This window comes from Mauremys reevesii, linkage group 9 (assembly GCF_016161935.1).
Source record: "Mauremys reevesii isolate NIE-2019 linkage group 9, ASM1616193v1, whole genome shotgun sequence".
NCBI lineage: Eukaryota > Metazoa > Chordata > Testudines > Geoemydidae > Mauremys > Mauremys reevesii.
The window spans coordinates 48,522,886-48,538,891 of NC_052631.1; the positions used below are offsets into that span (position 1 = coordinate 48,522,886).

The 16,006-nt window shown below is 46.8% G+C and overlaps 2 protein-coding genes across 9 annotated transcripts in view; one reads left to right on the top strand and one right to left on the bottom strand.

Annotated features, from left to right (window-relative positions):
• The window catches only part of MSL2 (MSL complex subunit 2), a 100,469-nt gene that overhangs the window by 53,101 nt on the left and 31,362 nt on the right, over positions 1-16,006 (top strand). For 4 of the 5 annotated variants that reach the window (XM_039489867.1, XM_039489868.1, XM_039489865.1 and 1 more), the window contains one exon: positions 6,016-6,109. In XM_039489867.1, the coding sequence (XP_039345801.1) occupies positions 6,016-6,109 (94 nt within the window). Of the gene's footprint in view, positions 1-6,015; positions 6,110-7,217; positions 7,388-16,006 lie in introns of those variants that run through there. The other variant, XM_039489866.1, reaches the window with a different exon arrangement.
• PPP2R3A (protein phosphatase 2 regulatory subunit B''alpha) overlaps positions 6,098-16,006 on the bottom strand; it is a 148,608-nt gene continuing 138,699 nt past the window's right edge. For all 4 annotated transcript variants that reach the window (XM_039489858.1, XM_039489859.1, XM_039489860.1 and 1 more), the window contains one exon: positions 6,098-6,892. In XM_039489858.1, the coding sequence (XP_039345792.1) occupies positions 6,796-6,892 (97 nt within the window). In that variant the 3' untranslated portion in view covers positions 6,098-6,795. The remainder of the gene's footprint in view (positions 6,893-16,006) is intronic.

The window sequence follows — 16,006 nt, forward strand, 5'->3', positions numbered from 1 at the left end:
TTGGATGGTGTATCAAGCAAGGTGCTTTCTCTCTTCTTCTCGGGTGGGAGGTGAACTCACACAGATGCACCTCTAAATTCTGGGTCTTCACTGACCAAGGACAAGCATGGTGAGGGAGCAGAGAGGAGCACAGTAAAGGAACTTCTGGTTGTGGAACTCAAGAACCTGAGGCGAAAGACACTGTCCAACGTACTCTGGGGTGGGTGTTTTGCTCATGGTTTTATGTTTATGAATCCTGCTAGTGGCGTTTTCCCTAATTAATGTCAGGTGACTTCCCTCCTTTAACTAACTTTCTTTTCTACACTCAGACTCTGTGCTTGTGAGAGGGGAAGTATTGCCTCTTACAGGCACCCACGGGTCATGTAATTTTCGTAGGTTACTAGGTGGGGGCTTGTCAAGGCTGAATCCCCACTCTGTCACTCCGAGTGCAGAAGTGGGGGCCCGCAAGGATTCTAAAAATTAATACTTGCCACTCCAGGCTGATATTAAACTCCCAAGGTTACAGCTTTTCTCTGACCTTGGCTTGGTAAACACTGCCACCACCGAAATGCAGGAACAAACAAACAAACCCTTTGAACCCAGGAAGGAGTACTTGGGAATTCCTCCCTGTGGGGTGCCCTCAAACCCTTTCACGCACATGCACACTCACCCACCCTCCGGGGAAGAGCTGAGAAAGAAAACAAAGGAAATTAGCTGTGGTTACCAGCTAATCAAACAACATGCACAAACCTCTTAGGACACCAAAAATCCAATCCTGTTCTTAAAAAAAGGTAAATTTTATTAAAAACAACAACAAAAAAGAAAATACATCTGGAACTTAGGCTTTTGCTAGATTTTAAGAGCAATTCCAAAAATCAAGCACCCAAAATAGCTTTCTTGCGGTTCAGCTTAAAGATTACAAGCAAACAAAAGCATCTAGGGTTAGCACAGAGGAGTCCACAAGCCAATAAGAAATAAAAGACATAACCCTAATTGTGTCTTTTTAGACATTCTCTAATTCTACTTACATTTCTGAGGCTCCAGATAAGTAGGTTTGAGGTATGAATTGATAATCTATAATCATACCTGGCTTAAAGCTGGTTACAGAATTACTGCCCATGTCCCTGCAGCCCAGAGAACAACAGACAAAGGGAAAGTTTCTTTTCCCATTTTAAAAACTTCTAGCCTTCCCATTGGCTCTTTTGGTCAGGTGCCCACTTTTTTTTCTTTAGCTGGGGGACTTTTTAACCCTTAACAGGTAAAGCAAGTAAAGAACGGCTACACCAAGAGGGATTTTACAGCTAACTGGCTGGCTGGGTGTCCATCAAAGGGAGCTATCTCTCCCCCCACACACCTTTATTTATCACAGGGCTTGAGCTGGTTCTGTGTTGTATTTTGAAAGGGAACCTCTCAATATTGAACCTGGCTCTGGTTGCTGCTGACTCCACCTGACACAAGAGTTACATCAATTCCATTGAGGGCCTTGACCAAGTTATTTAACCTGTCTGCTGCTGTTTCCCTTCTGTAAAGTGGAGATAACTGCATAGAGATGTTCTGAGAATGAGTTGCTGTTTGTGAAGGAGTGTAAATGCAAAACACACTGCAGAAAAGCCAAATATTACTATCATTATGTGTGATCATGGCACTTGAAGAAAGAATAATCACTACTGTTCGCCTTCCTGAAATCTACCAGAAATAGATATTAAGTGGAATTTTGTACTTAAACCAAGGATTCAATTTTGTGTGTGTGAAAAGTGTGTAAGCAGAGTCTGAATGAGCTCTCCCCTGACATCTAGTGATGAGCTGTGGAAGAAGACTTCAGAAGCTGATCTTATTTGCATGGGCACACCCACTCTGCCTAGGTGCACAGCTTGATGGGATTGCTTGCCCAAATGGTCACTTTGATTGGTGTTGGATTCCCAGTCTCCTTGTTATTGGGGTAGGAATAATAAAGGATTGTTGTTCTTGTTGTGTGCATCCAGGGCAGCAGAACTGTATTTGGCATTTCCTGATTGAGGGACTTGCTCTCAACGGCACTTGCTAAGCAGGGGACATGGGTTCCAAAGCCCAGGGAGTTGAAAGGGTTGGGACAGGTACTGGTAACTGGTAATGTGGGCCGTGCCTAAGGACTCCAGACACCATTTGACCCTTCCTCTCTCCACTGTGTCGTAAAAGAGCTAATTTAGACTCAACTGAGAGTCTTGTTATATACCACAGAGCTGCAATCACTCATACCCAGGTCTAAGTATTAGCCCTGCTTTGGGACAGTGTCTGATGCAAGAGACTGCCCAATGTGAACCAGCAGTGAGGCTCCCCCACTAACAGCTGAAATTACTGAGAGCTGTGTTAAGTGCGGGGCCCTGAAGATGTCTTGGTGAGCGGCTGGCAGAGAGTGCCAGAGCAGAGCCCCGCAGAGAGGGGCGGCGAGTGAGTGCCCGAGCAGCAGAGCGAGTAAGGTGCCTCCTCCCCTCCCTCCCCCCGCCCCCCCCGGGTGGGAGGTGAACTCTGCAGATGCACCTTGGAATGCTGGTCTGCACTGTCCAAGGACAGCAACTGTGAGTAGGGTGCAGAGGAGGGCTGGGTACATTAAAGGGACTTTTGGGTTGCTGGACTTAAGAATCGAATGGGAAGAGGACACTGCCCAACTTCCTTGGTGGTGGGTCTTTTACTCATGGTTTATTTTTATAAACCCTGTTCGTGGTTTTTCCCCAAATTAATGCTGTGTTATTTCCCTCCTTTTATTAGAAGTTTTTTGCTACACTCAGACTCTGTGCTTGCGAGAGGAGAAGTATTGCCTCTTAGAAGCACCCAGGGGGTGGTGTGTAATTGTCGAGCTGGTTTTGTGTTGTATTGTTGAAAAGGAACCCCTAGATACTGAACCCAGTCCTTGTTACTGCCAACTCTGACTGGCAGAAGGGTTACAATTGCAATGTCTGTATCCTCCCCCAGAATTACAGGATTTACTTTTGTGGCATCAAATGAATTTTCAGAGAACTGACAAATAAGCCATTTATTAGTATGAGTTGAAAGAACCCTTTTTAATTAAGAAATTTAGCACCCCCGTGCCAAACCTCTCTTTTGTCCCTGATGGTCTCAGCATAGGCCTGATCTGCACAGAAACTGGCAGAGGTGTAAATTCTGTATAGCTCTTGGGCAAAGGGCTGTTTTTGAAAACAGATATTCAGGATCAACTGTACGTTTTTTCTGTTTTTCTTTACAGCTGAAAGTTTCTCCTTCAGCCAGCTCCTTTGGTTAGTGTCTGTGATCTCAAATTATTGATTTATAAAGACACTAGATTTTTAAAAATATTTTCCCTCTCACATTACAGGGCAGAGTTAAGATTGTTTGGGTGCCTTTACTGTGTAGCCCCATTCCTTAACAGGTTTGGATTTATTTTAAATTAAAATTTTCTCCAAATTTCCAGTTTACAACATCTATTTTTGGGCTAATTATAACATCCCTTTACAGGCTTTTACTTTAAATTAGCAGAGTATGTACTTAACCTGAACTTAATCTTAATGCATTTGTTTGTCTGGGAATTTCCTTAAAAACAGTCTTACATAAATGGTAAAAAAAAGAAACCGAAAGAGAATGGTTCCATTTATTATCATTAAGGCTGTGAGCTTGTCATGGAGGTCACGGAAGTCACGGATTACGTGACCCCGCGTGACTTTTGCAGTGGCCGGTGTGCCTGGCACAGGGGCAGCTCACAGCCCCTAAGCCAGTCGTACCAGCCGCTGCTGGGGCAGTCTTGGGCCACACCCCCGCCTCCCCTGCAGCAGAGTTTGGGTGTGGGAGGGGGCAGGGAGTTGGGGCATAGGCTGGGGTGAGGCAGGCTCTGAGTGACGTTTACCTTGGGGGCTCCCCAGAAGCGGTGACATACCCCTCGCTCAGCTCCTAGGCAGAGGCATGGCCAGGCATTTCTGCATGCTGCCTCTGTCTGCAGGCACTGCTGCGCAGCTCCCATTGGCCACAGTTTCTGGCCAATGGGAGCTGCGAAGCCAGCACTCTGGGAGGAGGCAGCATGCAGAGCTGTCTGGCCATGCTAGGTAAGTGTCGCCCAAAGCCCACCTCACCCCATCCCGTGCTCCAACTCGCTGTCCCCTCCCACACCCAAACTCTGCTGCAGCTGGGGAGGGGGAGGTGCGGAGCCAGGTAGAGAGCCTGCCAACCTTCCTCCCCAGCACCAGTGGGGGGTCCTGGGCCAAGTGCTGCCCCCTGCCCCCCGGACCTGGGCTGCTGTCCCCCAGTGCCCACGGCACTCCCAGGCAGTCCTCTCCCATGCAAGATTAAGGCTACGTCTACACTACCCGCCGTATCGGCGGGTAGCGATCGATTTTTCAGGGATCGATATATCGCGTCTCATCTAGACGCGATATATCGATCCCCGACGCTCGATACTCCTTCCTATCGACCTCGAACCGCCCGGGCGGCGGCGGCGGCGGAGAGGAGAGCCCCGGACCCGGGGACGCGGGAGGCGGAGGATAGGTCGATATCAGATGCGTAGCTCAGCTCGATATTCCGCGTTGCTGAAGTATCGATTTCCTGAGTTATATCACCAGCCTTAGTCAGGGGTATATAGTAAAAGTCGTGGGCAGGTCATGGGCTGTGAATTTTTGTTTACTGCTTATGACCTGTCCGTGACTTTTACTAAAAATACCTGTGACTAAAACATAGCCTTAATTATCATCAAATAGTTTCTAATGATTTGAAGATATGCAGTATCAGCCTTCAATCTTTTCTAAAATTTGAACATACAGAGCTTCATTGGAACAGCGAGGCTGCTTCATTCTGCTGTGGACCAGTTCAAAGCACCCAGAGCATTCTGGCATTAGTTGACAGCAGCTTTGTATCATCTCAGCAGCACAAAGCAGCCAGAGTGTACACCCCAGTATTCCCCTCCCATCTGTGCTTCACATGCTCCCCCACTCATGCCTAGTATTCCATCCTGCCCTTTTCTTTTGCACAGTTTTTCTTTCTTCCTTGCCCCCCAACATTCTTCTGTGCACACACAGCTTCATTTCCCTCTCCCTCCTTTTGCCCTGGTGACTAGATCTGGTAAAAGAGGCAGTTTTTGAAAAGAACTATTCAGTATTAAGGGTAATTTTTTGTAACCATAATTCTACATAACTGAGATTTTTCTTCAGCAGAGATTGGTGTATCAAATCGTCTTACCCGGAAAGCCTCTCAAGCAGTGCTTAATTTGTGCCAGGGCTAAGCCCAGCAGTTCATAGCTCTGGCACCTCTGGGCTTCCCGTGTCAGTTTTCAAAATAAAAAAAAATTGCTTGAGCCTTGGCATTTTTTTCATTACAAGTTAAGCAGGGCTCTCAAGAAGTTTCCCTCTTCTCATGGCCACCATCTCCCATTGCTCCCAATAGGACTGAGGCTACAGGCTGCCCTTAGCAGAGATAGCTACTGTCTTCTGTTTGTCCCAGTAGGAATGAAGACAAATTGTCCACAGGAAATATGGTGGCCCTATGTTATCAGGACGTAGAGAGGAGCCGATGAATGAAGGTGATGGTAATCTTTGGTAAGGGAAGATGTGGCCTCAGTCCCATGAGAACATACGTTACTAATAAATTAATGATTGTTGCACGGTATCACTAGAGGGCAGAGTTAAGATTGTTTAGGTACCTTTACTGTACATTTCCGTACCTTAACATGTTTGGCTATTTTGAGGTTAACTTAACTCTGAATTTCTTCAGGATGTAATGCATGCTCTAGGGATCATTAGAAAGCCCTGCAATGTTTTAACCTAAATTACTCATGTACACTTAATCGTCTTCTTTATTATTTATTAATCATTGGTATTGCAGTAGTACCTAAAGGCCTAGGCCTCACTGAGCTAGACACTTTAAGGGCAGTAACAGATTTTGCCATATGTCTGTAGTTTACCATATAAGTCTAAGATTATAGCTAACACGTGGATACAACAGATGGGAGGAGCATTAGGAAATGGAGATGATTTAGGTCAGCATGAGAAGCAGCACTCATAGCACATCAGCTGCCCTAATTGTTGATTATTTTTTTTGTAGGCATCACAGCAGCGAAGAGTTTCAAGCAGGACAGTTCAGCGGCATTGTCAGTATTTGCAGGGAGTTCCTTCTATCCATGTGAGAGAGTGCAAAGGTGCTAAACCTGAATTCTGTCTTAATGTGGGGTTTTTTGTCCATGGTACTGTAGCTGTACATTGCCCTGTACAGTGAGTAAAGTATGCTTAACAAATCAGCGTTTGAAGACCTTACAGTGTAAAGCACAAGAGGGCACCTTAATTTGTGTGTTGTGTTTGGGGATATTTTCTGTTTCCAGAATGAGCAGGAGATCTTGACACTTTAAAAAAGAGAGAACTTAGTAGACAAGGCTTGAGGGAACTCTTTAGATGTTCATTTAAACGGAGTTAATTTGTCAGCCTGGTAAAGTTAAAGGGTACAGAATAAATAATACAGGAATTACTGCCTTGAATTAATTTGGTAATGACTACTGTGCAAGTTGCATGCAATTTTATTATGTTTAAGCATTAGATGTTAGACCATTATTGCACATGGAGACTTTATAGAATTTGTATGGCAAGACAAGAAGGAAACATAGTGCAGTCACCATATTTAATGAGCATGCACAATAACAATTTGCAAAAAGACTTTTTGTAGAAATTACCTTCTTGCAGTTACACATATGAAGAAAAAAGGATCTTGAATTACAGTGTATAAAATAAAGCACTTTGCTTCAAGGAAGGATTTTTTAAAAAACCCCTAAGTGTCTATCGACCACTTGCCACTTAAATATTGACAGATATTAGTTCCATGTCTTCCATTTTTCTAGGATGAAAGGTCTGAGATAACTAGTTTGTCCGACTTGTCTGCAGTTTCAGAGAGAGTTAAAAGTTCGTCTGTTTCATAGTCTTCTTCAAATGATCTGCAATGAGAGAACAATGATACTGTCAAAACATGTTTCTACATGTTTACTTCGGTTGTAAAAATCTAATGTTGTCAGATAGAAAAGTATCTGAGCTTTTATGCTGCAGTCCTATTACTTTAACTTTTACAGCTGATACTGTTGATTTTTGCAATCCCACCCACCGAGAGATCAAAATTGTAAAATAAAGATGCAATAGCACAGAGGGATGTTTGGGTAAGATTTAAATATGAACCTGTTTTTCTTGTTAAAGCCTAGTGATGTCCTTTAAATTGCAGCACAGGAAAATTGTGACTATGGTTCTCCTGTATTTGTGTCTACACAGAGGTCTGCTGTCAGTTATGTGCCTGTGGTCAGAGAATCTTCTTTTTTAGTGGTAATAGTTGAGGACATGTGCCTGACATTCCAGTCCTTTTCACCCTGGAGCCAAGGTTAGGAATAATCTCACCCTCTCTAGCAGTCCCCAGTTCCTCTCTCTGCTGAAGCAGTGAGGAACCCTCCTTCATGTGAAGATTTCTATTTTGTGAAATAGATTTAGTTTCAGGATTTTTATTCAATTAAAAACACTTCTGTTCTAATGTAGTCACTTTTTCTGTGCTGCCATTCTCATTTCAACAGGTGCTCCTCTTGGCGCTGATGGTGCTCATCAGACACCTCTGCCTTCAACATATAGGGAAATTTATCTGGACATGAAAGACTGTAAAAGCTGGGTTGTGGACCCTTCTTATGGAGGAGGCCTTGGCTTTGACTCGCTCAGAAACTCCCCCGTGCCTCTGGAGAGTCTTGGCTTAAGTGATGCTTTGAAGCCCACTAAAATGCTGAGATCTGAGACAATTCTCTCAAGCAATCACACCATCATGTCCCATTCTCAAACAGTTGGAAGTCTCAGCATCCAGCTCCTAGTATTAGAGCTCAGTGGCTCTGAAAAGTCCCTTAGTTCTAAAAGGAGGAGCTATGGTAGAGTTGATTTATGGTCAGGCTGGTCAGTATCATGGTTAGTAGGAGGAGCGCCATCAGATCTTCCTAGTCCTACCGATAAGGAGACTCCTTTGAGTCCTTGGAGGCTCTGCCTGAAGTTCTGCATCCTCTTTAAAATAGCCCAGGGTGTCATGCAGTTTAAATTCTCCCCATGATCTTGGGTCCCTTCAGTACCAGAAGCAATCCCTGCCACTGAGGAAATCTTAGAACAGAGATCTTTTGGCAGCAACCACAGGGCTGCCTGCGTGGTGTTCCGCACTGTGTATGGCACCACTGGATAGTGCCTTCGTGTCACGCTTGATGACATGGAACTAAGAGGATGGCATTCAACACTTCCTATGCTGATCATTCCATTAGTAACTCAGCCGGCACAGAAACCCCATGGGAGTCACATGCGACTGTCAGCCTCTCAGGGCTACCAACCCTGCCCCATGTGCCCTCACTGGGGTCACTGGTCCTATCTCACACTTGGCTGAACCGTCTGCAAAGGATAGGAAAAAGAGTAAGATCTCCAAGGGGAACATCCAAATCTTCTAAAACACAGCAAGGGAAAGCACCTGCTATGTACTTTGGCTTTCCTTTCTGGAATCCCCTGCACTCACTGGGAGAGGGATGAAGAGGATAGAAAAACTTCAGTCCATCCCCTGCCCTTCTCTGAGCTGACAAACACATGGACTCTTCTCCTTCCCTTGCGTGTTTTGAGAGATGATCATCAGAAGGGTGACATGCTAGGCTGCCCTCCCAAAAATGTCTCATAAGCTCTGCTGTCTGAGAAATTCAAAAGAACTGTCCTTCCAGTATGCGAGGGCTCACTGGAGCCGGCTGGAGGAGCTTGCCTTGGTTGCGTCTTTCCCCCAGAAGCCAGATGCTTTGTATCAGGGACTGAGGGAGGGACTTAATCTCTTCTGCCAGCTCCCCCTCTGAGTTCCAAGGTAGGTAGCGTCCACTTCCTCTTCATCTGCCTGGCAGAGTCAAGAAACCTTGAGGCCATAGGGCTGTCTGCTCTGGATGAAAGTCGTGTCATTCACAGTTCAGTTCAGAAGCTAAAATGTTTAAGGAAGGGCTAGCAACACTCACTCAAAGCATTCTTTGAAATCTGGCATCCCACGGTGAGAGCTCTCGCTGCTGCTGCTTTCCTTGATAGACTGGCCTGGCTATGCCATTCTGGAATTTCTGCTGAAGCTCAGGCCAAGGCTCTGGCTGGCCACTGTGAGGGGTCTGACCATTTTAATTCATAAGCAGTTGAGGTATTGGAGGAGCTGATTGTGGCACACACAACAGCTTAGGTTGCTTGCTCTAGGACTATCATGTACTTAGAAACAGCCCAGCTTCAAGTTGGCCCTCAGCCATCCACTGATTGAGATGTAGATTGAGATTGGAAGTTGAGGTCATAAGGGTAATAATGTAGATCTCAGCACAGTTCTTCCTCCAGTTCAGCTGCTTTGACCTCTGGAGGAAAGCCTCAAAGAACAACATTGGAAGCTACGCCTTCTCAAACTCTGTGCCGCCATTTCCAAGCATGGCAAGCTATCTTCTTGGACCAAGCAGGTCTATGCTCTGCAGTTTGGGGCCAGGACAGATCCCAACCTCCCTTCTACCTCCCCCTTTTCAGGGATCTTTCTTAGGGGAGATTGGTGAAAGAGGAGGTTTTGACTTTACCAGAACTAGGTGTGCAACTGTCTAAACCCCAAGAAAAATGCTGGCCCACACCTCACTCTGGATCTCTACAAATGAAACATAATTACAAAAGTGTAAAAATGTGCCTGGAGTCTTTTAGGGATGTATTTTTCACTCCAAACCATTGGGCCTGGTTCACAGCACTTACCCTGTGAGATACACACTGCCACATCTTGACCAGGCAGAAGCACAGGAAGTACCTCAGGTTCATACTGGTCAGCAACCATCCCAGTACAAGATGCTGCCCCCTGATGTTCAAGTTGTTATTACAAGGGCCAGCTTTAGGCCGATTCCCCCAAATCGGGCCCTGTGCCTAAGAGGGCCCGCACCCAGTGGTGAGCTGGAGCTGGTTCCCAAGCTCCGGCAGCTGTCCGCCCCGCCCCCGGCCCCAGCTCACTTCCCCCTCCTCCCCTTGAACGCTCTGCCCCCCTTCTCCTCCCCCTCCCCTGCTTCCCACGAATCAGATGTTTGCGTGGGAAGCCTGGAAACAAGCAGCGACAGGTAAGCTGGGGCGGGGTGTGTGTGTGCGCGAGGAGGGCTCCAGGGAGGCCTGGTGTGGCCCGGCCTGTCTCCGGCCCCATGTCGTGGCTCTGGCCCGGCCCCGACTCTGGCTGGGTGGCACAGCTCCAGTGGGGGTAAGCGGCATGGTAAGAGACTGGGGCTGGGGGGAGGAAGGGGTTGGATAAGGCAGGGACAGGGAGTGGGTGGGGGGGGTTGGATCAGGCAGATGTTCGGGGAGGGCAGTCAGGGGATGGGGAACGGGATGGGGGAACAGGATGGGGGTTGGGTAGGCGTGGGAGTTCCGGGGGTCTGTTGGGGTGGTCAGGGGATGGGGTCGGGGCAGTCAAGAGACAGGGAGCAGGGCAAGTTGGGTAGGGGGTGGGGAGTCTTGGGAAGGAGTCGTCAGAGGACAAGGAGCGGGGGGGTTGATGGGTTGCGGTTTCTGAGGGGGGCAGGACATGGGTGGGGGTTGGATGAGGTGGGGGGGGATGTACTCACCAGGCGGTTCCCTACCGGGTCTTCGGCGGCAGGTCCTTCAGTGCCGCGGAAGAGCCGGACCGAAGACCCAGAGCGCCTCCGGGTGAGTCATCCCTGCTGGGGCCCTGCTGAATCAGGCCCCGCACTTCCTAAAGCCAGCCCTGGTTATTATTATTTAGCATCTAGGAGCCCCAGTCATGGACCAGGAGCCCCAGCATGTGAGACTATCATAACTACAGGCCAAAGTGGATGCTATCCAAAAGTGGCCTGTCCCAAAGTCAAAGAAACGGGTCCAATCATTCTTAGGCTTGGCTGGATATTACAGGTGATTTGTACCTCACTACAGCCAAATCGCTGCCCCACTGACAGACCTAACCAAAAAGAAACAGCCAAATGCAGTTCAGTGGACTGAAGTGTGTCAGAAGGCCTTTAATCAGCTTAAAGCGACACTCATGTCTTACCCTGTGCTAAGGGCCCCAGACTTTGACAAACCGTTCCTAGTAACCACAGATGCGTCTGAGCATGGTGTGGGAGCAGTTTTAATGCAGGAAGAACCAGATCAAGCATTCCATCCTGTCGTGTTTCTCAGCAAGAAACTGTCTGAGAAAGCCACTGGTCAATCAGCAAAAAGGAATGCTAAACCGTTGTGTACGTGCTGGAAAAGCTACTCCCATACTTTTGGGGATGGCGTTTCCAACTACAAACTGACCATGCTGAGCTAAAGTGGCTTCATACCACTAAGGGAAATAACAAAAAACGTCTTCGGTGGAGTTTAGCTCTCCAAGATTTTGAGTTTGATATACAGTCAAACCTCGCAATAACGCGCCCTGCCATAACACGAAATCACATATAACGCGATCACAGGTTGGCTCCCCTTTAAGGTATAAAACAGTATGGCGTCGGTACTGTACCAATGGTCCCCAACACCATGGTGGGGAGAGAAGCTGCAGCCCCGCACCTGCCGGGGACAGAGAACTCTGAGGCTGCGGGCGCAGGTGCTCTCTGTCCCCAGCAGGTGTGGGGCCGCAGCTTCTCTCCAGCTTCTCTGGGGTTGCAGACGTCAGTGCTCTCTCAGGTGCGGGGCCGCAGCTTCTCTCCGGCTTCAAGAGGAGCCACAGCTCCCCGCCTGCCGGGGACAGAGAACTCCGGGGCTGTGGGTTTCTCTCCCCTGTTGGGCACTAGGCGGCGCACATCAATGCACCGCGTTGGGGACCACTGACAAACCCCGCTATACCGCGACCCCACATTTAGCGCGATGGAAGTTTTTGGACCCCAAACATCACGTTATAGCGGGGTTTCACTGTACAACACATTTCAGGAGCTTCTAACAAAGTGGCTGATGAACTCTCCTGTGAAAGTTTCCCAGAATCAACTGGTTAAAAATTGTTCTTGGAATGTGAGACATATTGTTAGTTTTTATATAATCAGTAGTATGTCTAAAGGTGCATGTGTCTTATTAACTTCGTTTTCTCCTAGAGCTCCAGGAAGAAACCACAGTCAGTGTGGCACCAGCTGTCCAGCACTATCTGTGATTTTGGGGGGCAGGTCATAACTCTAAAGGGAAATGTAACAACCCTCTTATATACAACACTATAAAACCCCTCCTGGCCAGAGGCACCAAAATCCTTTTACCTGTAAAGGGTTAAGAAGCTCAGGTAACCTGGCTGACACCTGACCCAAAGGCCCAATAAGGGGACAAGATACTTTTGTTTGTGCTCTTTGTTTTGGGGTTGTTCGCTCTTGGGACTAAGAGGGACCGGACATCAATCCATGTTCTCCAAATCTTTCTGAACAAGGCTCTCATATTTCAAAGTTCTAAGTAAACTAATACACCTTGCCTGGCTGTTATCTTTTGTTTTCTCAGCTTGTGAATTTTACCTTTGCTAGAGGGAAGCTTATCCCTGTTTTGTTGTAACTTTGAACCTAAGGCTAGAGGGGGTTCATCTGGGCTCTTTGAATCTGATTACCCTGTAAAGTTATTTTCCATCCTGATTTTACAGAGATGATTTTTACATTTTCTTTTTAATAAAATTCTTCTTTTAAGAACCTGACATTTTTCCATTGTCCAAAGACCCAGGGGTTTGGGTTTTTGATCACTTTGTAAGCAGTTGGTTAGGATATTATTCTCAAGCCTCCCCAGGAAAGGGGGTGTAAGGGCTTGGGGGGGGATATATTGGGGGAAGAGGAACTCCAAGTGGTCCTTCCCCTGTTTTTTGTTAAATCACTTGGTGGTGGCAGCGTACCAGGTTTTAACCTAAGCTGCTAGAAATAAGCTTCAGAGGCTTTCAGGTAGGTCCCCATATCTACCCTAGAGTGGGGAAAGACACTGTAAAAACACAGAGCACAAAAACAGTCCCTGCCCCAAAGAGCTGACAAGCTAACAACCTGCCAGTGGTCATAGCTCACCTGCTTTATCCCTGCCTACACATCTCACTGAGCCTCATCTTCAGAGGGGGCAATACACACCATCCAGCAGACATCTGACCTCTTCCAAACTCTGGCTGAGGATCAGCAAAAAAAAATATACTCTATGTATGTCTTAACCCTGCTAGAATGGCCAGCACCTTTCGGGAGCTGGTTTCTGTCTACCAAAAGTCAGAGGGATAGTCCTTACTCCAGGGGTGGGCAAACTATGGTCTGCAGGCGCATCTAGCCCACCAGCCATTTTAATCTGGCCTTCAAGCTCCTGCTGGGGAGCGGGGTCTGGGGCTTGCCTTGCTCTGGTGCTCCAGCTGGGGAGCAGAGTTGGGGGCTGCTCTGTGCAGCTCCCGGAAGCAGTGGCATGGTCCCCACTCAGACTCCTATGCATAGGGGTAGCCAGGGGGCTCTGCTCTGCATACTGTCCAGGCCGCAAGCGCTGCCCTTGCAGTTCCCCTTGGCCAGGGATGGTGCCTGCGGATGGCTCAGTGTGCATAGGTGCCAGGATGGGGACATGCTGCTGCTTCTGGGAGCTGCCTGAGGTAAGTGCTGCCCAGAGCCATCACCCTGTGACCCACCCTGCCCCTGCCCTGATGGCCCTCCTGCCTTCTGAACCCCTTGGTCCCAGTCTGGAGCACCCCAAACCCCTCAGCCCCAGCCCAGAGCCTGCATCCATTGCCCTCACACACCTCCCAGCCCAGAGCCCCTTCCTGCACCCTGAAAACCTCATTTCTGGCCCCCACCCCAGACCCCCCCCCCCCACCTGCACCCCTAACACAAATTTTGTGAGCATTCATGGGCCACCATACAATTTCTATACCCAGATGTGACCCTTGGGCCAAAAAGTTTGCCTGCCTTAGTGTTCCTTGCTATGTAGAAGGAACTGGCCAAGGAATGCCCTTTCTCAAGGTTCTGAGGTTAATAGCAACATGTTTCTTTGTCACACCTTAAACAAAACTCCAGAGGAGACCCTGTCAGAGTTAATGGAATCATGTGTATAGAACCAGGCTGAGAGCCTCTGGCCATGCTAGTATAACCTCCACTAGACTCCTGTGGAGTGTGACCTCACTTGAGGGCTGTAGGGCAACTACATTGAGCTAGGTCCCTACTTTTAGTCACTACTTTCTTAAGCCAGCTTCTACAGTGAGCTGAGTTTGGGCAATTTGATGTTCTAAACAATTATATAAGACAGTTCCTCACCCATCCTGCTTTTGGAAGGCATTACTAACGCGCCTGCTACAATGGGGCTCCTTGGGGGCATTCTCATGAAGGAAGCAGGTTACTTTTCACCACCTCTATTCTCCAAATGTTGGCCATCTATAGCATTGGTGTGAGCTGAGATCACATTAGTAAGGATGACCTTTCAGAGCCTAGGAATGATGGAGTAGGTGATATATGGTAGTGTGCCTCACCCTGCCAATGATTACATTGAGTGGGTCTGTGTTCTGATGATTCAGTGACAGTTAGCAATATTTCACCTCAAGGGTAGCATTTCCAGTTGCAGGAGCTGTTAGGACAGATGGGTGGATCGAGGAGTAACCACGCTACTAAAGAATTCAGTCTTAGACAGAATTTCCCTCCAGTGAATGAAGAACTTGAGCTGGTTTGACCCTGAAGTCAGTCGCTTTGTTCTGGTGTTAAGGGATGTGAAAGCAGCCATAAAACAAACAAAAAATCACCTTACACACACAAAACAAATGGAAAAATGGGGAAGTGGATAGCAGTGAATGTAAATCAGAAAGTAGGAATTGTATAAAATTGATAAGGGAAGCAAAAGGACACTATGGAAAGCAGAGTTCAGGACAAAAAGTTTTTCAAGTATAAGGAACAAAACTGGTTCATTACTAGACGAAAATGGCAGAACTGTCACTAATAATGTAGCAAAGGCTGAAATGTTCAATAAATATTTCTGTTCTATATTTTGGAAAAAACTGATGATGAAATACTTACCAAGTCCAAAAATAACTCAGTAGGATATTAAACAGTGCTTATTAAAGATAGATATTTTTAAATTAGCAGGTCCATGTAACTTGCCAAAAGCATTTTAAAGAGCTGCCCAATCCATACTTTGTGCTATTATATTGTTTTCAATACATCTTGGGACACTGGGGAAGTTCCAGAGGCCTAGAAGAAAGCTAATGTACCATAACTGAAAAAGGGTAAATGGGATGACCCAGATAATGATAACCTGTCAGCATGATTTGTTCCTGGGCAAGATGCTGACTTGGTACCACATGACATTGTGATTAAAAAATTAAACTGATATAAAATGAATAGAGCACACATTAAATGGATTAAAAACTGGGACAGGTCTCAAAAATGTAATGGTAAAAGAGGACTCATCATCAAGCATGTGTGTGTCTAGTGGCATCCCACAAGGATTGGTTCTCGGTCCTATACTATTTAATATTTTTTTAATCAATGACCTGGAAGCAAACAAAATAATCACTGATAAAGTTGGCAGATGAGAGACAGCTAGTTGGAGTGCTAAATAATGAAAAGGACAGGTCACTGACACAGAATGACCCGTATTACTTGGAAAACTTCTTGGCTATAAGGTTCCATTGTTGAAGGTGATCGCAGTATCCAGGAAGTTGATGCGAATGCGGTAGTGTTCCAGAGAGAGTTTAATGGCTGGCTGGTGGTTGTTGAAGGTGTGGTGGGAGTAGTTGTATGAAGGAGTTTAAGCCATGTGTCAAGAAGGTGAAAATATCATCGAAGTATCCTAGGTATATCATTGATTTTTGTGGTGCATTTGTCCAGAAATTCTTCCTCAAAGTGGTCCAGGAAGAGTTAGGCATAATTGGGGAGCCATCCTAGTACCCATGGCTATTTCTATGGTTTGGGCAAAGTGTTTGTTAAATTGTTATGGGTGAGGGTGAAATGGATGAGTATACAATGTATTTGAGGTGGATATCTGAGTGCTGTCCATTGTCTTGTAGATATTTGAGGCAGGCAGCTATGCCATCATGGTGAGGGATGTTGGTGTACAGGGAAGTGACATCCATAGTGGGAAGGATGATGTTCTGAAAGAGTTGTTAATGTTGCAGAGTTTCTGGATGA